Source organism: Delphinus delphis, chromosome 13, assembly GCF_949987515.2.
Source record: "Delphinus delphis chromosome 13, mDelDel1.2, whole genome shotgun sequence".
Classification (NCBI taxonomy): domain Eukaryota; kingdom Metazoa; phylum Chordata; class Mammalia; order Artiodactyla; family Delphinidae; genus Delphinus; species Delphinus delphis.
Genome location: NC_082695.1, coordinates 5,893,741 through 5,918,996, shown reverse-complemented (window position 1 = coordinate 5,918,996; position 25,256 = coordinate 5,893,741). Strand labels below are relative to the sequence as shown.

The following is a 25,256-nucleotide window of genomic DNA, read 5'->3' as shown; positions in this document are numbered from 1 at the left end:
AAATGCAGACCCGCCCTGGGCCTCGCGGAGGGTGTCTGGGCGATCGGCCAGCCGCTTTCCCTCCCGGCTCAGCCACAAGCTTCTATCAAGCGCTACTCTGTGCTCCATCTGAGCCGCTGAGCCCTCGGGAGGGATGGGGAACGTCGATTCAGGTATCAACAAACCTTTTGGAGCAACTCTCTGAGCCTCCGGTGATGCAGAGGTGAATAAACTACTGTTTTGTCCTGTAGAGCCGGTAGTCTGATGGGCAAAACAGTCGTAAAGAGACAACGAGAGTTAGGACACTGAGTTCTAAGCACCGTAAGGAGGGTGGGTCCTCACTGAGGTCGGGGAGACAGGGGCCGTCGAGGTGACAGTGGGGGAGGGAAGTGGTCTCTGGGCTGAACCTTAAAAGACCAGCACCGATTAGCCAGGTGGGTGTTGGGGGAAGGGACCGCCAAGATGGGGAAGAGCCTGTGCAAAGGCCCAGAGGCTCGCCCAGGGGACTGTGAGAGGAAATAACAAGCAATGGGCCAGCGGAGGCCAGATCACGCAAGGCCTCACCTGTCATGCCGTGGAGGTGAGACCCTGAAAGCCACGGGGGAACTTTGAAGACTTTAAGGAGGAAACTGACATGCATAGATTTGCTCTCTAAAAACAGAAAATCACTACAACACAAAACAAAACACCAGGATGACAGAGTAGAGGGTGGCAGTATAGGGTAGTGGTTAGACCGTAGGCCTGGGAAACAGCCTGGGTTCACATCCTGGCTCTGCCCCTTGTTATGTGGTCTTGGGCGAGTTTACTCTCTGTGCCTAAGTTTCCTTCCCTGTAAAATGGGGATAAAATTAGTCTCTACGTTATAAGGTTATGAGGAGGCTTAGAAGAGTTAAAACCTGAAAGGGGGCTTCCCTGGTGGCGCAGTGGTTGAGAGTCCGCCTGCCGATACAGGGGACACGGGTTCGTGCCCCGGTCCGGGAAGATCCCACATGCCGCGGAGCGGCTGGGCCCGTGAGCCATGGCCGCCGAGCCTGCGCGTCCGGAGCCTGTGCTCCGCAACAGGAGAGGCCACAACAGTGAGAGGCCCGAGTACCGCAGAGAGAAAACAAAAACAACAACAACAACCAAAAAAACCCTGGAAGGTTTAGCAGCCACCTGGCACACGGTAAGAGGTGAATAGACGGGAACTATTTTAGGGAGGGGAATTGGGGTCATCATCCAGGTGGTGTGTGAGGGCTGGAGCTAAAGCAGAGGGTGGGTGTGCAGAGGAGGGGGCCTGGACCTGGCCTGGGATGCCCCTGACCTAGGCGGCCAAGGGGAGAGGCAGGCGCGGGGTCTCCCTGTCGGTGGCCACACTGCCCCCCCGCCTGATCCCAGAAGGTCTGTGCGGAGCTCCACACTCCCACGTGTGCCAGACTCCGTAAAACCTTGGGCAGAAATTTATCGAAAAACCAAGAACCAAAAAAAATAAAGTCATCAGAATCACCCCCTCCCCATTCTCAGGAGCGAGCAGACCCCGCCTCCAGCGAGTGGGAGCCCAGCGGTGATCCAGGGCCCCCTCCAGCCTGTTTGCTCTGCAGAACCCTAACACATCCCAGCCCAGTGTCGGCTGCCTCCGCGTGGGCCTCACGTGGGCAAACGGACGGGTTTGGAAGAGTGGGCTGGCCGGGTTGAAGGTCTGTTCAGCCCTTCTTTCTCCCGCGTGGGGACTGGGAAGGGGAGACGGTGAAGGGAAGAAATAAGGATACAAAGATGTGGCCGTTATCTCCGCCCTCCCCCCCACACCGACCACGTCCCATCCTCCAGGAGTTCCTGAACCAGGCTTCTGGGAACCAAACAGAGTAAGCAGAGCCTCCGTATTGATTTCATCACAGAGAAACAGAGGTAGTTCCTTCTGTGTGGAATCTCAGAAGCACGAGGTCAGCTTTCTTGAAATCATGACCCATCATGTCTGTCACTGAGACCCTGGGGCAAGTCGTGTTTCCGTGATGCTTGGGGATTTGCATTTCTTGGGGCTGGCCTGTGCACTGGGGCCGTGGCGGGTGGGTAGGGCTATCCTGTGCTCCTGGGGACAGGAGAATGGCTGGAACGTCCACGTCCTGAACCTGCTGGCAAGAAGAATCTTTGTTTTATCTGCTTCAACGAAGCCCTCGTGAAGAAAGTCCTTAAGCTCTTTCCAAACTGCCGTCTTAGCTCAGGACCCATCCCTCTACCTCCTTTGTGTGATGTTTTCCCTATTAAGGGATTTCTGATGATTTTTCCCTTGTGAACGTCTTCAGAGGGGCTCCCTATTTTATGCATCATGTTGGTGTGCGTGTGTCCATATTCCTTCCAACGGTGTGTCTGTAGAGCTCGCCAGTTGTAGAGGGGGAGCTCAGATCTCTCTGGGTCACCAATAACAATATTAATAACGAGGGCACCAGCTTGGAGATGCTCTGAGGAGAACCTTCCCAACATCCCCACTGACAGCCCCCCTCCCAAGCCACCCAAATAAATCTTAAGTATCAACAGTCTGCTTTGCTGTGTGTGGTAGGATGAATAAAGGCCCCGCAAAGACAGCCACATCCTAATTCCCAGAAACGGATCAGCAGGAGGGCCGGGTGGCTGACTCGGCTTTGAGCAAAGGCCAGAGCTGTAGCCTCCGTCAGAGCACGAGGGTGGGGCCAGATCCTGCAGGGTCTTCTGGGCATAGTAGTGACATTGGTATCACCTCTGAGCAGAGCAGTGTAACCCTGGCGCTTCACTATAAGTCCAGGCCGCTGGCCATGTGGCAAATGTTTAAGCAGATAAATGTATGTTTGGGCAAATAGGACATTGTGTTCAAACGCCAGTATGCAAAGGCGGCAGGAGACGGGAGGGGTTTCTTCCTTTTCCTGCCCCTCCTAAGGCCCCGTGTTAGCCTCTTAGGATGGCTAAGTTACAACGAGGCAGCTTAACACAAAATTTGTTTTCTCACAGTCCCAAAAGCTAGAAGTCTGAAATCAAGGTAGTGGGTAGGGCCACTCCCTCTGGCCTCCAGGGAAGGATCTGTCCCAGGCCTCTCCCCCGGCTTCTGGAGGCACTGGCCGTCCCCGGGCCCCTCGGCCGGTAGGCGCGTCACTCCGGTCTCTGCCCCCATCTGCACACGGCCTCCTCCTCTGTATGTCTGTCTTCTGACCTTCTCCTGAACACGCCTGACATTAGGGTTAGGCCCACCCCACTCCAGGGCGACCTCGTCTTTGCTTGATCACGTCTGTAAGACCCTATTTCCAAATAAGGTCACACTCACAGGTCCCTGGGGTTAGGACCTTTCTCTGGGGGGACACAATTCAATCCACTACAGGGCTCTTCTTTGCCTATTACTTGTCTCCCTCTGTGTGCACGTGTATGTGCACGTGTGTGAGTGTGTACTAACTCATGGGGAATTCATCTCACCAGCTTACACTTCCAAGAACCTCAATGCTTTGTTTTTGTTTTTGTTTTTTTGGCCATGCCGTGCGGCATGCAGCATCTTAGTTCCCCGACCAGGGATCAAACCTGTGCCCCCTGCAGATTCCTGACCGCTGGACCGCCAGGCAAGTCCCCAGAACCTCAGTGTTTAATTGGGCTGCACTTCTCAGACGCCCCGGCCACAGGAGCTCACACTCGTGGATGCTGTCCAGGCTGCCAGCCGCATCACAGGGCCCTACCTTGGCATCTCCTCCCGTGGCCAGGAGTGCGCCGGGCCACCCGACCTCTCCCCGTCTGAGAGCCACGGCTCCGGATTTCTTTTTGTTCATTCCTTTCCCGGAAGACACCAAGCCCATACTTGCTGTCCTCAGGCAGGGCTCAGAGAGCGTCTCTCTGGTGCTCCAAAGAGCTCCTTTCCCCACCAGCTCCACAAAGGGAGGATTCAGAGCTGTGGAGGTAACCAGACAGGTGGAGTGTGTGATCAGGCTGTGGGTAGGAGAATGGACCAGTTCACAGGGCGGATGGAAAGGAGGTCAGATCTGCAGAAACCAGAGGAGTGGAGAACAGGGAGCCGGGATAGTGGTTCCCCAGGGCCTCCGGGACACGGCCTCCCCCGGGAGGACAGGGACCCAGCCCACGCCAGGGCTCCGCACCACGGAACAAAAGGAACAGAGCTTCAGGACTCACAACCGGGGGCCTCGCAGCCGATGGGGAGGCCCAGGAATGCTGCGGTGAGTTCTGAGGGCACCCCCTTCCTTCTTCCCCAGAAGTTAGTGGAGATAAAAGGCTTAATCCCCCTCCTCAATTAATAAAGACCCTCTTTGATGATTATCTTCAAGGATCCAGACACTCCCTTGCACCATGACTGCTATAGACTGAACGTTTGTGTCCCCCCAATGTTCATAGGCTGGAACCCTAACCCCCAATGTGATGGTGTTAGGAGCGGGGTCTTTGGGGGGATTAGGTCATGAGCTCTTCGCTTTGGAATGCTGTGGTGCTTTCCTATTCTAACTCTGGGCTTTGGCCAATAGAAATGAGGTAGATATGATAGTGAAGCAGTTCCCGGGCCAGACCTCAAGGGGTCTTGCAGGTTTCCACTTGCAGAACATGCCCAGGCTAGCCCACCAAGGTCAACTCCCCACCAAGGTCAACCCAGAGCAGCCAGTGGCCACCTGACCTCCAGACACGTGAGCGAGCCCAGCCAAGTCACTCAGCTGGCCCCTCTCTGAGGTACTGTGTCTGATTGTTACGTGGCCCAGTAATGCATCAGCAGATGACCCCGCAAGACGACAAGACCCGAAACAGCCCGCCCCCTTCCCCATCGCCTCGTCCTCTATGGTGTCAGAAATGGAAAAAGAGACAAGGAAGAAGAAAGGGGAAAAAAACAAATGAAGGGTTAATCAAGATGACATATTAAATGACACCATTTACATTCTACCAAGCTGTCAGTCTCTCTGCCTTGAGACAAAACGATGAATCTTAGTTCATCTTTAGGCAAAAGTGGTCAGTGATGATAAAAGTCCATGTGGAGGGCTCTCTGGGGTTACTGACTGGGAGGGGGCTTGAGGGAGGCCTCGGGGTGACATCTTCTACATCTGGACCTGGCCGGCGGTCACGGAGTGTACACATATGTAAGAATGCACAGAGCTGGACCTTTGAGATGTGTGCTCCCTGCATGTGAAAACTGTACCCCAGTAAAAATGAAGATGCAGAGAAATGATGCGCGCTACACTCAGAGCCCACATTAATAAATGCTTTAATAAGGAAAGGAATTGAAGGCTGCTCGCTGCTTCCTGGGGTTGCCTGAGGGGTGAGCTCTGGGGCCTCTGAGCCTCCGGGTGCCCTTTCTGGCTCCCCTGAGCAAGTGTGTCCTCAATTCCTCAGGTTTGTCCCAGGAGGAAAAACACCCTGTGAGTCGGTCCTGTCGACTCAGCAAAGCACTCTCCCCACCACCGGTCACCTCATTTTACCCTCTTCCTCAACCACGAGCAGGTGGGACAATGGTTCCTCTTGTATCTGTGCCCAGCAGCGGGGCCACACCCTCCGTGGACTTGAGGGTCCAGCCTAGCTTCTCCTGCCTGAGTTCAGAGACGCCACGGCGGGGGAGTCCCCCAGCCAAGCAAGTCACCTCCTGCCCAAGAGAATGTCCAAGTGTCCTGCCCATCTCTGTCATGCCTCTGTCACTTGGCCTCCATCACTGTAGTGCCCTAGAGCATCTGTTACCCCTACCCTCCAGTTAGGACTGCCGAGTGGTGTAATTTCCAGAACGGATGGTGCTGGAGAAGGCTCGTGCCACGGCGTGGGTTTGTGACCCCCTCTCCTGGGGTGCCCACGGCAGCTGGGGTCCCCAAGTGGCCTGCCTGTGTCCATGTATCAGGGTCACGTGCTTTCCTTCAGCCCAGGTGGGACTGAGAGGCAGTGGCCATGTCGGGATACCCGCCTGTATCTCCAAACTCCAGCTGAGCCTCCCCCTTGGTGGTGGAAGACTTGGGGTTCACCCTAAGGCAGGTTGAAAAGAGCCCTCTGGAAGGCATGCTCAGTACCCCCTCGCCTCCCAACCTGGAGCCAGGCGTGAAGAGTGATGGCAGTCAGAGTGGCACCTGCTGCTGAGCTGACTTTGAACTTGAACTAGTTTGAAATCCAGCTTGTAAATCTTCAGCTCAGCCTGGGGGACTCGCTTTCAGGTCGGGGTGCAGAGTTTGCAGGAGAGGCCCGGGGTTCCCAGCACAATGCGGCATTGACAGGGCCGCGTCGGGAGTGCGTTTGGACCCGGGGACCTGGTGCTGTGGACGGTGCCAGAGGGAGGGTGCCGGACATCTGGAAAGTGTCAGGTTTAATGCACGAAGCCACGGGCCCAGGTCAGCTAAAAGTACATGTTTGCTTCCAGCCGCAGCTGTGCAAACTCCCGCCGCTTGGCTCTGCCGGGCTCATGTCAAGTTCCCTCAGAGACAGTGGTCCCTTTGTCAGGTTCCATCCCAATCCCCCTTGTCAAAGTCACTGGCCTGCCCCGGGGCCCCGGCCGCAAACAGCTGCAGGGCAGCTTCTGTCTGAGGCTGCATTCATTCCGCCTCGAGAAGGAAAATATTGTAATTTAGGGGTGCACGTCTGCAGCTCTTCCACCAGACATCACCCCTCCCCGCCCCCAGAAACCTCCGTGTCCCGGCTGACTTGCACCCAGCCCCTCGGGTGCTGCTAGCGTGTTGCAGACAGCACAGAGCACATCCGACTCCACCCCTGGGGACTGGGTCCTTTGGTTCTTCATGGCTGTTGCTGGGGAGATCCTTTCCCTGTGGATGGCGTTTGGGAGGGTGATGGGAACACAGCAGTGTGTGTGTGTGTGTGTGTGCGCGCGCGCGCGTCTGTGGACCACATTCATGCATGAGGTGGGGATAGACTAGATGCCACCTGCAGACAGCCAGTGTCTTAGCCTGGGTTCAGTCCTAGAGCAGAGCTTCAGGCTTGCAAGAAGGTGGTTTGTTTGCAACTGTGGTCCCAGGGAACAGAACTGAGGGAGAAGGGCAGGAGGGGTCCCGTCCTTATCAGCCGGAGCTCTGTCCTGTAGGACATTCTTACGAGAGGCAGCCTCACAACTGTCCCCCGGGAGGATGGGAAGGGGCAGCGCTCCTGCATCAGCATCTGTCCCCACTGGTGACCCCGTGGATCTGAATGCCCCACACTCTCGGGTTTCAAATGCGCAAGGGCCAGGCAGGTCCCTACACGTGTGAGAAACCCCAGGGAAGCATCCAGACGTCTGAGCAGTGCCCTGAGGTCAGAGCAGCCCCACTGCGCCTGCGCGGAGCTGGGCGGAGCCTGCGAGGTGATGCGGTGGGTCGAGGTGACGGGAGGTGGCAGAGAAGAGGGGTGCAAAGCAACCGGCTTGGGTCATGGTGCCTGAGCCCGCCTGCCCTGCGTCATCATGGGATTCTACTCTTCCCACCGCTGCAGCCCATTGGGAACCTTGCTCTGAAGTGAACAAGTGCTTGGCCCCCTTCAGCCAAAGGGAATGGGGTGCTGGGGCTTCCTAAGCTCAAACCTTCTCCCCAGGAGGACTGCAAAAGCTTACTCTCTTGGTGAAGAGAACCAGACACCAGTGGTTTCCCAACTGGCTTAGCCCGGAAGGAAATTGGCACTGCGCACGTTTAATGATTTTTCAGGTGGAGAGAACTTGGCGCTGTCGACAGCCAGTGTCCTGGGGTTCTGTCTGATTGGGGGGGTGCTGATCAGTGGTGCCCCAACCAGCTCTGTTCTTCCTCTAATTAACTCAAGTTACAATTACCATTGACGCTTCTAGTGTATCCCTGTGATGATGGCAATAATAATAAGAATAATGTCAGCTAACACTTACGTAGCACTTACAGAACGCTTCTGCACCAACCACTGTTCTCGGTACTTTTCACGTACCAGCCCACTCAGTTCTAACAACAGCCCTATGTGGTAGATGCTATTATGATCCCCATCTTACAGACAAGGAAACTGAGGCTCAGAGAGGCTAAGTAACTTGTCCAAGTGATGACTAGAGGTGACGGTGGAGTCGGTGGCAGAGACAGAATTCAAACCCAGACTCCTTAGGTAGAGAAGGCATTTGTTAAAAATTAAAAAGCTATTATATAGGGCAGTCTTAGGGTTAGAGGAAATAGAGCAAAAGTACAGAGAGTGCACCACCTACCCTGTCTTCTCCCCACAGCCTCCCCTGTTATTAACATCTTGCACTAGAGCAGTACCTTTGTGACAATCGATGACTCAGTATTGGTCTCTTTCTATTAACTAAAGCCCATTAAGATTCACTCTTTTTTGTTGTATGGTTCTACGGGTTTTAACAAATGTATAAGGTCGTGTACCCACCTTTACACTATTATACAGAATAGCTTCACTGCCCTAAAATTCCCCTGCGCCCCACCTATTCAGCCCCTCCCCCCAACTCCTGGCAACCACAGATCCCTTTGCTGTCTCCATAGTTTTGCCTTGTTCAGAGTGTCATATAGTTAGAATCATACCATATGTAGCCTTTTCAGATCAGCTTCTTTCACTTAGTAATATGCTTTTGAGGTTCCTCCATGTCTTTTTCGTGGCCCGTTTCTTTTCGGCGCTGAATAATATTCCATTGTCTCATTCACCTCAACATTTTTATGAGTGGTTTTTCACAAGACCTTCAAAGATGTGCTGATCACATTAAAAAATGATACAAAGCTGGGAAGAACAGTCTGATGAATGATGTAATGCTTTGAGCAAAGCATAGTAAGATGAATTGTACAGAGATCAAACCACATCTTAAAAAAACAGAAGGACTGGAAATGGAAGATATGAATTTATAATAGCACTTGTGGAAAAGACAGAACTTAGTTGACCTTGAGCTCAGTATGAGTTATTAAGTGCCAATATTCACTGAACACTCACAATATACCAGACGCTCCGTTAAGTATTAATACTTTACACAATTATCTCATTGTGTTCTTCACAATGACCCTGGTTATTTCATGCCATGCTTTGCACAAGAGTTGCATTCATTGCATCTCCTATGGAAAAAAAAAAGCATATATATCCATTTTTCTGTAAAGAAACTCCCAGGAGGTAGGGTCCAGTCCTTCTGGAATGCAATAATATTTTCTACCATTTCTTCTTCAATGTTTCTAACGTGAGGATTCAATTTAATTCAACAAACCTTTATTGAGCATCTACTATGTGCCCAGCATTTTTCCAGGGGCTAGGGATTGATTGGTGCATAAAACAGAGAAAGTTCCTTCCTCCATGGCGTTGCTAGCTAATAGCGTGAGAGACACAAAACAGTGAACCTCATAATTTTAGGTGACGATACATTATATGGAGACCGCAAAGCAAGGTACCCGAATAGAGTGACTGGGAGAGGAGGGTGGGGCGATTAGGCAGAATAATCAGGGCAGGCATCCAGAGGAGGTGACATCTGAGCAGAGCCCTGAATGGTAAGAAGAATCCAGCTGTTGGTTCCAAGAAAAAACATTTCCTCCCCCTCCACTTCCTCTTTGATTAGAAACCTAGGCACAAAGGGTGACTATAGAGAAGCCGCTTTTTTGGGTCCGGGCAAGAGGAGAGATTCTAAGGAGCTTCCAGATGTCCAGCTTTCTGTCCAGCTGGCTTCAAAGTAGAGTCTTCCCGGGGTCCTTGATCCTGGCAGGTGCCAGGAGCCTCACCATGGGCAAACTCTAGCGAATGTACAGAAAGCAAATCTGAAACGGGGGTATTTTCTTGAACTTGGATTATTTTTGCAGCTCCTGAGTTTCTTTGTACGTTAAGGAACCCTGGGAAATTATTTGCTTAACGAGAGCGTTCGGTATGTCTCAAAGTCTCTTTTTTAATAAGCTGCTTTCCCTTTGCCCTGGTTTTTCTTCTCTTTGTTTGGCTTTTGAGCAAAAACTTTCTACCCACTGTGATATTTTCCCCATGAATAGCTAAGTGGGCTGGAAAAACAGTAGTAGGAAATGCAGTGGATGGCCAGAATCAGGGTAAACAGCAGCCTGGGAACATTCCAGAAGATCCAGGTTCAGCATTCCAGACTCAGCTCATGTCAGCCAGTGGCTCCAAAGCCAAAGTGGCTTAAAGTTCCGTGGAGGGGATCCCCCTTGCAAGATGCCGCTTCTTTAAGTCCCTCAGGTGGGGCGTGGCAATTGCAGAGGCCTGGCTTAGCGCGTCCTGTAGGGCAGGGGTCCCCAACCCCTGGTACCGGTCCGCGACCTGTTAGGAACCAGGCCGCACAGCTGGAGGTGAGCGGTGGGCTAGTGAACGAAGCTTCATCGGCGGCTCCCCATCGCTCCCCATTTTTGCATTACCTCCTGAACCATCGCTCGCATTACTGCGTGAACCATCCCCCCCCCCCCCCCGCCCCCGGAATTGCTCGCATTACCGCCTGAACCATCATTCGCACCCCCGGTCCATGGAAGAATTGTCTTCCACGAAACTGGTCCCTGGTACCAAAAAGGTTGGGGACCGCTGTTGTAGGGAACAAAGAAAGACACACACTTTGGAACCATCTGCTGGGTGAAGTTGGTGATAGAGCATCTTGTATCCTCAGTCACCTGAGGGACAGTGGCTGATCCAACTTCACCCAGCGATACTAAATCGCGCCTGCAGGACTGTGACTGGAATTTGAAAGGATTCACATAAGCCCTTGGAAATGGCAACTAAACCCTTGAACTTTTTTTGCTATTTATTTATTTATACATTTTTCTTGGAGTACAGTTGATTTACAGGGTTGTGTTGGTTTCTGCTGTACAGCAAAGTCAATCAGTTATACATATATCCACTCTTTTTTAGATTCTTTTCCCATATAGACCATCACAGAGTATTGAGTCGAGTTCCCTGTGCTCTACAGTAGGTCCTTATTAGTTATCTGTTTTATATATAGTACTGTGTGTATATGTCAGTCCCAATCTCCCTCCCTCTCCCACTTTCCCCCCTGCTAACCTTAAGTTTGTTTTCTGCATCTGTGACTCTATTTCTGTTTTGTAAATAAGTCCATTTGTACCACTTTTTTAGAGTCCACAAATAAGTGATATCAAGATATTTGTCTTTCTCTGTCTGACTTACTTCACTCAGTATGATCATCTCTAGGTCCATCCATGTTGCTGCAAATGGCATTATTTTCTTCTTTTTAATGACTGAGTAGTATTCCATTCTATATATGTACCACATCTTTTTTTTTAACATCTTTATTGGAGTATAATTGCTTTACAATATTGTGTTAGTTTCTGCTGTACAACAAAGTGAATCAGCTATACACACACATATATCCTCATTTTCTGCCCTCTTGCGTCTCCCTCCCACCCTCCCTATCCCACCCCTCTAGGTGGTCACAAAGCACCGAGCTGATCTCCCTGTGCTATGCGGCTGCTTCCCACTAGCTATCTATTTTACATTTGATAGTGGATATATGTCCATGCCACTGTCTCACTTCGTCCCAGCTCACCCTTCCCGCTCCCCATGTCAAGTCCATTCTCTACGTCTGCGTCTTTATTCCTGTCCTGCCCCTAGGTTCATTAGAACCATTTTTTTTTAGATTCCATATATATGTGTTAGCATACGGTATTTGTTTTTCTCTCTCTGACTTACTTCACTCTGTATGACAGACTGTAGGTCCATCCACCTCACTACAAATAACTCAATTTTGTTTCTTTTTATGGCTGAGTAATATTCCATTGTATATATGTGCCACATCTTCTTTATCCATTCCTCTGTCTATGACATTTAGGTTGCTTCCATGTTCTGGCTATTGTAAATAGTGCTGTAATGAACTAAACCCTTGAACTTAAAAAAAAAAAAAAAAGATCAACTCTGAACCACAAGGGCTGTGAAAAGGTCAAATGTGAAGGGAAGGATGTCAATCATGCTTTTAGACAGTTTTCTTGGGGGAAAAACATAGAAAGTAAAAGAAAAAAATCATCCTCGGTCATTTGTCTGCTCTAAGCATTAAAGCGGTTACCACACTTTGGTAAATAAAAATGAACTTGGCTTATTTTTAGTTTTTATCATTTTAGATTTATTTTTCAGGATGAAGTTCCAATCAAACCTCTTTTTTCCTATTTGTTTATCATACCTTTTTTTTCCTCTTGTTTTTAAAATATGGAATTTGGGCTTCCCTGGTGGCACAGTGGTCAAGAGTCCGCCTGCCGATGCAGGGGATGCGGGTTCGTGCCCCGGTCCGGGAAGATCCCACATGCCACGGAGCGGCTGGGCCCGTGAGCCATGGCCGCTGAGCCTGCGCGTCCGGAGCCTGTGCTCCGCAACGGGAGAGGCCACGGCAGTGGGAGGCCCGCATACCGCAAATAAATAAATAAAATATGGAATTTGTGGCCCCCATGTCAAGTGGCTTGACTTCAGATGCCCCTGTTCTGTTACCTGTGGGAAATGAAGCCCTTCTGTCCTTCCTTTCCTGGGCTTGTCCACTACCCTGGTGTCACAGGGAGAAGCGTTTCATGCTCCTGGGTGATGTCTCTGTAGCTGGCCTCTAGATACCACTGAGTAGAGAGCTCCTTCTTCTGGATTCTTCCGTGTGAAGGAAAAGCCCTGCTTCTCACCTTCCCCATCTCTTCTGAATGGGTCAGGATAAGCAGTGTTAGCTGCTGTAACAAACAACCTCCACATCTCAGTGGCTGCAGAGCCGTCAGTCAGCAGGCTCTTCTCCATACAGTCACTCAGGGACCCAGGCTCCATCTGTCCTGTGGCTCCTCCCTCCTTTAGGTCCTTGGAGTCCTCTCAATTCAGCCAGTGGCTGGAGGAGGTATGCAGGAGAAGTTCTACAGACTGGGCCTAGGAGTAGCACACGTGGATCCCACCCACATTCCAGTAGCTGGAACTCAATCCTGTGGCCACACCTAACTGCCCAGAAGCCTGAGGAATATAGTACAGCCTTGTTCCCTGGAAGAAGAGTGGAACTTCAAAACTAGTGAGCGTTAGCAATCTTGCCGCACTTAACCTCCTTTCCCCTCTTCTTTTCGATATCTCCTCCCTGTTCTTGTTCATCTCTGCTAAACACTGGTGTGTCTGGCTCAGGCATCCATGTTCACCCTGATGTAGCAGGTAATCCTTACCTCTTCCCAAACCTCCTAGCATCAGTTTGCCAACTTGCTAATCTCAAGTGTCAGAGGTGTTCTTTTTTTTTTTTTTTTTTTTGCGGTACGCGGGCCTCTCACTGTTGTGGCCTCTCCCGTTGCGGAGCACAGGCTCCGGACGCGCAGGCTCACCGGCCATGGCTCACGGGCCCAGCCGCTCCGCGGCATGTGGGATCTTCCCGGACCGGGGCACGAACCCGTGTCCCCTGCATCGGCAGGCGGACTCCCAACAACTGCGCCACCAGGGAAGCCCCAGAGATGTTCTTTAAGTTAAGCTAGAGTGCACGTTCATTCTTGTGCTCCACGTGGGCACATGTGCGTGAGCAAAATATTTATCCAAACCTTTGCAAAATATAAACAGCATGGCTAATTGCAGAGAGACACGGTCTAGGTTGAGACTCCATCCATCCATCCCTTTGTTCAAACAATAGTTAGTGAGCCCACAGTATACAGAGCATTGTGGTAAGTGCTGTGCAGAAAGAGGGAAAACAATTTACAAGGCATGCTCTCTGCCTTTGTGAAGTTCATAGTCTAATTGGGGAAATAAGAACTAAACACACACGAAGGCAGCAAAAATGCCAAGTCCACACAGGCAGAGACAAGTAGGGATCATTCAGGAGTGAAGGCGATGTGGGCCTTCTTTGCACGCACCCCGTCTCCTTCCTTCCCCCATGTGCACACGATGCATCGATTCATCTTTGTAGGCAGTGGCTCTCTTCCCCACACCCTCCATGAATTTTTCTGTCCTTTCCCTCCAGTCCTTCACAACTGGTCTCTTTCACTTTCCCCCTTCCGTCTCCTGTATCTTGTCTCCCTTTTTCTGTTTATTTTCCCCCAGTCTTCTCTCTGTTGTCTCTCTCTACATTCTTCCCTTTACAAAGAGCACCTTAAGTTTGTGGTGGCCTCAGGGCCTTCACACCTTCAGTGTCCTCTGTGAGGAATGCCCTTCCTCAGGCTCTACTCGGGGCCAGCTCCTTTCACCATTCAAACCCACCACCCAAGGGGCTTCCTTGACTCCCCTCACCACCCCATCAACAGCAGCTCCATACTGGTTATTCTCTATCCTATTGTATTTGTATAGTATTCATAAGTCTCTGAAGTTATCCTGATGAACTATTTTCTCTACCACCCATCTCAGCCCTGATTGGAAATTCCATAAGAATGGGGACCAACTTTGTCCATGGCTGTATCCCCAATGCCACACATACAGTAGGTGCTCAATTAATAACTACTGATTGAAGGGATAGCAGACAAGAGGCCCTCTCCCTTTCCCTCAGTGTCTCGGGGCTGAACCGGGAGCTTTGCTGAGCTCTCGGCCCACAGCCATGCCCTCCCTCGAGTCTGGTACCCAGACTCTGCCTCCCCAGAGCCCCCGGGCATCACGCCAGGAGCCTGGAGCCTTTCCATTGCTTCCTACTCAATGCCCTTGGTCTCCATTTCAGCCGCAAACCACACAACCAAAAAATCTGTCCGGACTTGTGTCTTCCTCCAGGAATGAATAGAAATGGTATTTGTTTGCCCTTCTCCGCAGTGTGCTCACCCCGGGGCCCTCGCGGGGGAGATACAGGGCCCCTGGCAGCTTTCCCTCGGTCCCTCTGAGGTGCAGAGAAAGAGCTCGGAGCTTGTTCTCTCTCTGCACCCCTCTTGGTTACTCTGGCTTCCCTTTGGCTCTACCCAGGTTAGACTTAGTCTTATGTATGTTTAATGTGCACAGATATCCTGTCTGCTTCTTTATTCAGACGTAGCTGAGAACGACTGTCCAGTTAAAGAGTGTTTGCCATGCCGGCTCTTGAAAGGCCGTAGTGTTTCTAGGAGGACTTTTTTCTCAGCATAACAACGTTTTCATCCCCCAAACCCTCTACATCAAGAAGTGATGTTTTGGCATCACGGATCCAGGCACGCACACACACCAGTTCACGTGACATCATGCTTTCTAGTCAGAGAAAATCATTTGAAACCCATCTGGACGGTGTGCCACATTTGGAAAACCCCAAAACATTTTGCCTTGCGTAGATTCGCCAAAAGAGAGGCGTGAAGAAGGGACCGCCCTCCACAGCGTTTAGTCCCCTGTGCGTGGGCCCCGGGTCCACATGCGTCAGACCCTGAAGATATTTGCGTTTGCTTTTAAGTGCAGCTTGTAAGCAAGACAACTGTGAACCCCTAAATTGAAAAAATGGCAACAAAAGTGGTAGAGAAACATGAATGTATTGGGACTTCCCTGGCAGTCTAGTGGTTAGGACTCTGCGCTTCCATTGCAGGGGCCGCGGGTTTGATCCCTGGTCAGGGAACTAGATCCTGCATGCCGCGCGGCACGGCCAAAACAAACAAAAAAACAAACAGAAAAACAACTGGCCTGAACGCTTTGAAACGGTCAGTGCCTAGACAGACCGAAAGGCAAGGGATTATTCTAGAAGAAAGGACAAAAGAGAAATGACTATTGAGGGTGTGAAGTGACTCATGCTCTTGTCTGAAAATGATTATCAAACACTATAAAGATGTGAGATTTCACCTTCCCGGCCAGCTAAGAAGTTAGTCTGCCACTGTCGCCTGGGCCCTGGCAAAGCACAGGAGATTCCGGGGTCAGAGACAGAGGATGTCGTGACTCACAGCCTTCGCAGTAGACAGACTGCCAGCGTTTTCTCGTGCCATTTTTCCCGAGCCCCAGGTCCCACGGGGCCACTCAGAGAAGGCCAGGTGACACCCGCACACACAGTGCCTTGCATTATAGCAGAGGAACCTTGAGTTGAAGGAACCCAAGTATTTTATAATGGACAGTATGCCTGCCTGATCTTACCCTGCCCGCCCCGGGCCAGAGGGAGATATCATCTTTCTTATACTGGACGGTAAGCCTGCCTACACTTTGCTTTGGAAGGACACACTATCTCTACCTTTCCAGACAAAGGGCAGCCAGGGCTTCTGCTCCCAAGGTGTTCTGAAACACAGGACACCCCCGGAGAACGGACCCTCAGCAATGACAACTAAGAACGTCGTATGCTTGGGCGCCAGATTGAAAAACAAAGCAGCTTTCAAGGACATCGTTGGGATAATTGGGGGAGTTTTGATATGAAATCAAGGCTATATAATATCATGGCATTAACAGTTGAGGTGTGGAGGAGAAGGGTGTTTGGGCTTTCATGATATTCTTTCAACTTTACAAAACAAAGATTGGAAGGGGACACGGCTTCCCCAAGAACGCGCAGCTGGCGCGACCCCACCCCCCCTTCTCCTGACTTAAAGGACTGTGTTTTTACTACACTGCTGTCACTGATTTTATCCCTGCCCTGCCTTAATTAAGTGCTCTGAAGACATAAATAGGTTTTTTGTTTACTCAGGCTTGGGAGAGGCTGGCAGAAAAGGCCTTTTCAGCTAAAAGCTCCGTAAACCCGAAGGTGTGAACCAGTAAGTTAACAGCTGCAAAAACCCTTTCAGCTGTGGGCGCCTCTGCATGTGGCTGTGAAGTGATGCGGTCGACCCCCTTCTGGAAGGAGAGAGGGGAACAGCAGCAGAAATACCAAGCTGGGAAGGCAGCCCGCAGACCCTTAAAGCAGAGTTTTAATGATCTCGCTCAAGGCATTGAGGATCCTGAGGCTGGTCCAGACCCACGCATTCGAAGGTCAGCAGAAGAATGCAGTCCCGGGTCCAGATACGCTCTGGATGCATTTTGTCCTCACTTCCCTCTCCTAGTGCGGACCTCGGTCCCTGCCCTCTGTGCACGGGCCCGAGGGCGGTGAGGTCAGAGCAGGCCCTGACCCCCAGACAGACAGCTGCTGCAGAGACAGAGCCGCGGGCTCAGAGGACGTACTAAAAATGAAGAGGTGAGTCACTGGTGAAGCTATGTCCCGGCGGGGACACCTGTAGCTTGTGCTGAGGACTGAGCAAGGGCGCTATGGAAAACTCTCAGGCCAGATGGCCAGCAGGGGTGGGCAGGGCACCCACTGGCCGGGCCCCCGGGCTGGGCCTGGCTGGACTCACAGCCCGAATATCATTGTCATTGTATGGTACCGGGCCTCTCACTGAAAACCTATTCCACTGGATCCCATGCCCTTGGGAACAAATCTAATGGGAGAAACAGACTCACAGACAGAGAACAGACTTGTGCTTGCCAAGGGGGAGGGGGGCGAGGAGGGATGGACTGGGAGTTTGGGGTCAGCAGATGTAAACTAGTACGTATAGGATGGATAAGCAACAAGGTCCTATTGTAGAGCACAGGGAACTACATTCAATATCCTGTGATAAACCATCATGGAAAAGAATATGAAAAAAGCATATATATATATATATATATATATGTAAAACTGAATCACTTTGCTGTACAGCAGAAATTAACACAACATTGTAAATCAACTCTACTTCAATAAAAAAAAAATCTAATGGGATTTGTCCAGAGTTTATGATACCAAAGCAACTGTTTCTCACCTCTCAGCCCTCTGCCTCTCTGAACTCCAATTAAATCCTGGTGGCTACCTTCAAAAACTAAATAATGGAGGGGCTTCCCTGGTGGCGCAGTGGTTGAGAGTCCGCCTGCCGATGCAGGGGACGCGGGTTCGTGCCCCGGTCTGGGAAGATACCATGTGCCGCGGAGCGGCTGGGCCTGTGAGCCATGGCTGCTGAGCCTGCGCGTCCGGAGCCTGTGCTCCGCAATGGGAGAGGCCACAGCAGTGAGAGGCCCGCGTACCACAAAAAAAAAAAAAAAAAAAAAACTAAATAATGTTTGATTACTGTTATTTCCTGGATTCCCTAATGGTAGACAATATCTGTGCACTTTGCACATAAAAGATAAAGACTTAGCTCACACACGTATGTATTTAATATGTTAATTACTTTGGTCCCTTTACCTAGAGAGGAAGTGAGGTGCTGGGATGAAGAGCGCAGGCGGGCCAAGCCTGGAGAATGTTCGCTGGCATTGTGCCGAGGGCTCAGCCTGGCACTGGCAGGCCTGGAAGCGGTCTCTAGTTGTACTTATATTTAATCCCAGTAGATCTAATCCTCATTTAATCCCTTTATTAACATCCCCGCTTTATAGACGGGGTGCTTAGGCACAGAGAGGGCGTGCAAATCGCCCAGATCACACGGGGCTGGGGTTCAAACCCAGGCAGCTGAGCATGCGGACAGCAAGAAGATCCCCTTTCCTTCGAGTGGGAGCTCTCCTGGGGGGTTAGGCAGTATTTAAAGCTGTGACCATACCCAGCGGTGAGGCGAACCTGTGCCTCATGGGCCCCATCACCCCACCCAGGGGTGCACCCCATTCCTGCCAGCAAGAGCTCCCCATCTGGAATTTGACAGAGGCTCCTGAAATAAGAGCAGACAGCTCTGATCTGCCCACAGGCCCTGCATTCTCACTGGGAGGAGAAGGGGGCTTTTCGGTGGGTTTTGACTTTGGCCCCCGCAAAGGGACAGCTCCTTGTTTCAGACAGACTCTTGAATGATAACCAAGACAGGTCCCAGATGAGGATTTTAAGAATGGGCTCTGCTGTGTGAGTTTAGGCAAAACGCTTACCCTCTCTGTGCTTCCATTTTCTCATCTCTAAAGGTGATGTAATTCTCCATATTCTGCTAATCTTTCCAGAATATGATGTCAACCATTGAGGAACTATGGGGAACTATACAGATCTGATTAAATAAACCAGCCACCACCTCCCCAGGGACTGCTATGTGAGTGACTAGGGCCCTTCTGGGTGCGTCGCGTAAGTACAATTACTCAGATTCCTGTGTGTGGTGTGCACAGCCCACCAGGAAACAGGATTGACAAGCCCTGTCCTCAGGGGACTTCCAGTGCAGTTGGCAAGAGCAGGAGGTGATCCGTGAACAATCACCATGTCACATGAGCAGGCTCTTTGCCTCCAGTTCAGCCTGGTCCTTTGGGGTCTTCAACATGCTCCCCAGATGGGCCGTTTGCTTCGGTACTTTCTGTGCAGGTCACAGAAATGCCGGTTTGTCAGGCATTGGGACCTAAGTCTTGCCTCCCCCATTTCACGATACATTAGTACCCGTTGACAGCTTTCCCCCACGTCCATCCTCGCGGCATCCACTCTGCCTTTCTGCTTAGTAGCTGTGTGACCACAGGCAAGTCACTTAACCTCTCTGAGCCTCCATGGATTGATCTCCTTTATTTTAAATTAGAAGTAATACGCATGCATCTGGAGTGTCAGTGTAGCTTGTGGGGTTCCAGGGTGAGACAGCGTGTGAGCAGAGGCCTTTGTCAGCCGTCCCTGAAGGCACAGCCCCACTTCATGAATGTTCACTGCTGCTCGGAACAAGTGGCCAATGGCTCTCCATGAAAAAGCCTTTTCTCCTCTGTGCCCTTCCCCTGCATCCTCTGGCCTTTCTCTCTCCCCCTTACAAAGCAGCCTGGGAAAGCCCCCCTGATGCCGGGATGCTGGGTGAGCCCCATGGAGCTTGGGACCATTCTAGGTCACCTTTCTTTTTTTTTTGCGGTACGCAGGCCTCTCACTGTTGTGGCCTCTCCCGTTGCGGAGCACAGGCTCCGGACGCGCAGGCTCAGCGGCCACGGCTCACGGGTCCAGCCGCTCCGCGGCATGTGGGATCCTCCCGGACCGGGGCACGAACCCGTGTCCCCTGCATCGGCAGGCGGACTCTCAACCACTGCGCCACCAGGGAAGCCCTAGGTCACCTTTCTTAAAAGCAGGTGACTCCACGAGCTCCTGAACGAACGTCTCCCTTCCCGGAAGTGTGTGGTATGGGGGGGTCTCCCCTTCTCTCCAGCACGGGACACCCACTTCAGGACCCCTTGTCGGGGTACCCTAATAACTTCTTTTCTGTTACATACCGACTCTCTCTGCCCGATTTGTCTCAGTCTCCGCTCTCCTCTCTTTTTTTGCTGCACCACGTGGCACGAGGGATCCTAGTTCCCTGATCGAACCCGTGCCCCCTGCAGTGAAACGCAGAGTCCCAACTCCTGGACCGCCAGGGAAGTCCCTCCACTCTCCTCTCTGTAATCCAACTTCGGAAGCCGTTTGCATCAGATCTTTCCTAAACTCTACAGATTCCCCATCCCCTGGCAGATAAAGTCCAAATACCTTAGCCCCACATACGGGTCTCCGCAGACCCGATCTCGCCCTCCGCCCACAGCACCTGGTCCAGAGCAGGCACTCGGATCTGCAAAGACCCCGCCCTGCTTGCTCTACCGGCCTCACGTTACAGAGATTCAAGCCTCCTTTCCTCCAGCGACTGGCCGAGACAGCCCCCCACCCACTGCTAGCTCCTGGCTCAAGCTAACTTATGGAAATTCGGCTTTTTCTCCCCTCTTTGACATTTGCGGACCATCTGACACAGTGAGAAACAGAAGCTTTTACAGTACCAGCTTTCAGCGGATGGGCAGCCCCCAGCCGGCGGCAGGAGATCCAAATAGGTCAGAGGTCACGGTCACTGGGGTCATGTGTGTGGGCCACTCACTGCATGTTTGACATTTGTAGTGCGGTCATGTTTTTCCTGCTGCTGGGTGTGGACACATCTCCAGCGTTATTCCATTTCAGGGGAAGTTGTGTGTGGGCGCAGGGAAACTTCCAGAACCCGAGTGGGCATGGTTATGAAGGCACCCCTGATAAGCATGAATGGCACAAGGGGGCCAAGATTAGGGTGAGGAGAGTAGGGCCCTCACCTGGAGTCCAAAATTTAAGGAAACGTCCCAGATGCGGAAATCGCGACACATACTATATTTTACTGCAGTGCTGGAAAGGCCAAAATGATGCAAAAAATTCCAGATGATGAAAATAGCAACATTTTAAATAAAGTCAAGATGACACTTCAATGATGCAACCCTGCCCCACATGCCTCCGCCTAATTCCCCACCAGCCTCGGGTGGATGTTGTTGCCAGATTCACTTCCCTGGGCTGAGAAGTAATCCGTTCTTATCAAAGGCTCTTCTCCAGGGCAGCCCGGCAGTGAGGGCAGTGAAGGCGATCTCGCTTCTGGGGGCTTGAGTGAGTGAGCATTTGGGAAGGAACTGCATCTCAATGTGCGTCTGTTCTGCAAATCACAGCCCCCGCTTTTGTCCTGTGAGATGATAAGTCACCCACGTATTTCTGGTCACGGAGCCCAAGGCTGAGGAAGAATTGAATTGAATTCTTGCCTAAGAACTGAAGCAAACGGAGTCAGCTGTTCTGTGTTGGGTTTTGTTTTGTTTTTTTCCTCCACAATGCTCCAGGTACTCAAAGCTCTGGCTAATTCTGTTTGGGCAGCAGACTTCCCATGGTCTTCCTGGTTGGTATGGAAATGGGCTCCAAATTCACCTGATAACATGTCCTTCTGTGTCCCCCCGCAGCGCTCTTAGGAAGCCCCCCAACCCTTCTGTCCCTTCCTGGAATGCAACTCATTCTCACTACTGAGAGCACCTTTGTCCTTGTCGTCCCCCCGCCTGGAAGGCTAGTTCTCTTTCTCCAGCTCACGTGGGACTGTTCAGGACTCATCTTAAAACGTCCCTTCCTCAGAGCGGGCTTTCATGAACACCCCAGCAATGAACTGTCCCTCTGATGATTCTTGCTGGCAGTGCCTCGTCAATGCCCTCCTTGAAACTCACGGCCTTTGCTTCTTGGTGTGTTTTCCCCCCTCATCTGACTGGGCGCCCCGGGGGCCAGGCTATCTTGCTCGTGGGCGGCTCTGAAGTGGACCCAGCGCTGGGGGCACAGTGGCGGCTTGATCAGTCCTGATGGAATGACCGTGCTTTAGCCTGGTGCCCTCAGTTTGGGGGTGTCTGAAGAGCAGACACCAAAGGGAAACCAAACTAGTATATCTGTCCACACTCTCACACCTTCCCTGCCTCCTCTGCTCCCTTGGCTAGACGAGGAGCCTCTCCCACATTCCTGTTCTACAGCGCAACCTCTAGGTACCCCTGGATTCCCTGTTTTCAGAATGGAAGGCTGGATCACCTGGTGGGGGTGGGGGGGAGTGTCTGTGTGGGTGGGAGCTGGACTGACAAGGACCTCCTTGTCAATCATCTGAAGAAACGGAAGCAAGTGACTTCTCCCTTCCGAGGAAGGAAAAGAAGGGAAAGATGGGAGAGACCGTCAGTGCTCAAGAACCTGCTTGGAAGAAATTGGGGAAACAGCCAGGTGCTGGAGGATTCAGGAAATGTTTCTAATCTCCCGGTCACCTGCCCCAGCCCCATTTCCACCCAAGGCTTTCCACCCCAGAGGACCAGTATGTTGGGCTTGGGTACCCAAATGATGGAGACACAAATACCCCGGGACTGTTGGTTCGTGTTTTAGAACATTGACAAAGGGGCGGATCGGCCCGTTGGAAAGGGGAGCTAAGGAACAGGTCTTGAAGCTTGCGGAGCATTGAAGCCTTTGGTTTCCGCCCCCTCCCTTGTAAGTTACAGATCTTCTAAAACAGAGGTCTCTGAAGATTCTTTTATTCGGACTACAGTGAGCTGGAGAAACCTCGAAAGGTCACCTCAGACATTACTACTCCTACTACTGTTACTTGGGATGACTTGGGGACCCCACGAGTCACCCCTTGGTGCCGCCGCTGGGGTGTTTATTCCGGAGGATTGCTGGGCTGTGCAGTCGCCCCGGGCGCCGGCTGGGGGGGTGGAGGCGCCAGACGGGGCGGTTGCCCACCGCGGAGGAGGCCGGGGGCGGGGTGGGCCGGGAGGAGGCGCCTAGAAAAGGAGGCGCGGCCGGGAAGGTGCGGAGAGGGCCCGGCGGCGGCGTGCGCCTCGGGCTGGGCCGGGCGGCGGGCGGCGGAGCGCGAAGGCGAGGCCGGGCCCTGCGTGGCTGGAGCGCGGCCAGCAGCGGCGGGCGGCGGGCCCGGCGTGGCAGCGCGGAGGGGCAGCCGCCCCGAGCGCACGGAGCCGGGCGCCCGACCGCCGGCCCCTCCTGGGCGCGGCGCGCGCGCGCGCGGCCGGGGCGGCCGGGGAACCGGGGACTCGGGCGGGGGGTGCGGGTGGGCGCCGGGCCCGACGCACCGCCTCTCGGCTCTGCCCGCAGGTCCCCGGCGCGCAGCCCTCGCCCCGCCGCCGCCCGCCCCGGGCCCCGGAGCGCGGTGGAGGAGCCCCCCGAGGAGCCGGGGGCCCGCGCCCGGCGCCCCCCAGACATGGTGGGCCACCTGCATCTGCAGGGCATGGAGGAGAGCCTCAAGGAGAAGAGCCGGGAGGGCTTGCTGGACAGCCCTGACTCCGGGCTGCCCCCCAGCCCCAGCCCCAGCCCGCCCTTCTACTCCCTGGCGCCTGGCATCCTCGACGCTCGCGCGGGGGGCTCTGGCGCCTCCTCGGAGGCCCCCGGACCCGGCGAGGCCAAAGCGGTAAGCACGCGGCTTCGCGCAGAAACCGGGAACAGAGCCAGCCCCCGGATGGGGTACTTCAGGAGCCAGGACTGGGTTCCCCCCGCCATCCCCCCAGCCAAGAAGGTGGCCAAGTGACAGCCACGCTCCGCAGGTGGGGATGGTCCAGCCTGACCCCTGCAGCCCTCTCCCTGGCTGTGGGCCTAAGGAGTGATCGTCTTACTGTCAGCAGTGAAAGAGCAGGGGTTGAGGACTGTCCGAAATCCTCCAAGAGGCTGGCTTCAGGCTAGGTGAGCTGGAGCCCCTGGCCGAAGCAGTGTACCCAGGTTCCCTGTTTACTCTTCCCCCTGTGCTGCCAACGTGAAAGACTTTTTTTTTTTTTTTTAACCAAACGCAGACAGGAGCCCTTCCTTCCCGGGGTGTTGAGGTATGTTGACGTGGAGCTGAGGCGGTGCCTGGGGAAGGCTGGAACCCCAGGGCAGGAGACGCAAGAGTTTTCCCTCTTGCCAGACTTAGTGGGGCCCTCAGGTGGGCTCCGGGGGTCACCCAGCTTGGTGCTGGGCTGAGACTGGGTTCCCCGCACCCCTTCCCCGGCAGGCGGGAGCCAGGAAGGCGGGATCGGGCGCCTTTGGACTTGAGGAAATGACAAGTTGAGATCCGGAGTCTGCTAACAATTCCAGTGGCATTTCCCTGTTCTGCGGCGCTCTGCACGCCTTCACGTTGTTTCTGCCGGGTGTCCTAGCACGACTGCAGCCCGGCGCCGCTTTCCTGGGGCCCCGGCAATGCCCACCTGGTACCTCACAGGGCGGTAAATGCTTCCCCCCAGTTGGAAATCCTCCCAGGAGCAGAAAGGAATGGTTCCCCTGCCTCCAGGCCTATTGATGGGAATGTCACTGGTGTCTCCCTTGCTCCTTGGTCCAGTGGGTCCCAAACTTGAGTGGGCTCAGGAATCTCTCAGAGATTTTTTTTTTTAAGTATTTATTTATTTGGCTGCATCAAGTCTTAGTTTCATCCTGCGGACTCTTAGTTGCGGCATCTGGGATCTAGTTCCCCGACCAGGGATCGAACCCAGGCCCGCTGCATTGGGAACGTGGAGTCTTAACCACTGGACCACCAGGGAAATCCCTCTCCTGGAGATCTTTCAAGAATATCCATGCCCACCTCATACCTCCAGACAGTGTCATTTGATTGGTAGAGCCTGCCACCTGGACATCAGGATTTTTAAAACCTCCCCGGGTTATCCTCATGTGCAGCAGAGTTTGGGAACCGCTGGCTTAGACCAAAATCATGCGTTGAATTTGAACTTTGGTCTCTCTTTTGGGGGCTGGGGGTAGGAGAGGCGTTCTGGACTTCCAGGGATTGATAGATGTGACCCAGGCTGTTGGCAGTGAAATCGATCCCACTGTCTGAACGTACCAGCTTTCCTGAAAGAGTGTCTCAGACTTGGCACAGTTGAATGGAGGGGGTGGTATTTGAGCTCGCGCGTTGGGAATAAATCCCTGTGGTGTCCTACACAGTGGGCCTTGGAGGAAAGGGACAGGGAACCAGCCTTCCCCTTGAGTCTTCGGATGACCCGGAATCCCCCTTATAGAAGGATTTTTGGAGGCCTTCCCTGCCGGCCAGGCCAGCCAGGGGCGGCCATAAGAACAGTGGGCCTGGCTTACTTGTCTTGGCTGTCCTAGTTGATTTTATTTTTTCCCCCTCCTTGCTAACTAGATGCCAGGTATGGAACTGAGCTGTCTCTGATCTTTCTAATTTGGCTTGAAGGCAAGACCTGGGGCTGTTTCCACACAGGTAATGACATCTGCATTTAGATAGCCTTCCCAGGTGCTAGGAGCCGTCCTAAACGCTTTACTTGCATCAACTCATTTCATTTTCACAGTAGTCCCAAGAAGTATGTAGGTGCTCTTATGACACCCATTTCCCAGAGGGGGAAGCTGAGGCACAGAGGTTAGCGACTTGCCTAAACTAAGTGGCGGTGCTGGGTTAGAACCCAGGGAATTGGGCTCCGGAGTCTCCACCCTTGAACCT

At 52.8% G+C, this 25,256-nt stretch overlaps 2 protein-coding genes across 9 annotated transcripts in view; one reads left to right on the top strand and one right to left on the bottom strand.

Annotated features, from left to right (window-relative positions):
• RFLNA (refilin A) overlaps positions 1–25,256 on the top strand; it is a 237,002-nt gene that overhangs the window by 200,122 nt on the left and 11,624 nt on the right. For 4 of the 8 annotated variants that reach the window (XM_060027900.1, XM_060027902.1, XM_060027901.1 and 1 more), the window contains one exon: positions 22,934–23,246. The exons of 1 other annotated variant lie outside the window; for it this stretch is intronic. In XM_060027900.1, coding sequence (XP_059883883.1) covers positions 23,040–23,246 — 207 coding nt within the window. In that variant the 5' untranslated portion in view covers positions 22,934–23,039. Of the gene's footprint in view, positions 1–22,570; positions 22,632–22,933; positions 23,247–23,609; positions 24,034–24,941; positions 25,020–25,256 lie in introns of those variants that run through there. 3 more of the 8 variants (XM_060027904.1, XM_060027906.1, XM_060027907.1) reach the window with 3 other exon arrangements.
• Positions 22,454–23,041, bottom strand: LOC138414252 (sterile alpha motif domain-containing protein 1-like). Its single transcript, XM_069541341.1, has one exon. It carries the CDS (start codon positions 23,039–23,041, stop codon positions 22,454–22,456), a length of 588 nt encoding a protein of 195 aa, XP_069397442.1.

What these genes read in the sequence shown, in the direction of transcription:
- LOC138414252 (XM_069541341.1), bottom strand. Translation starts at nt 23,041, where the DNA reads ATGTCTGGGGGGCGCCGGGCGCGGGCCCCCGGCTCCTCGGGGGGCTCC.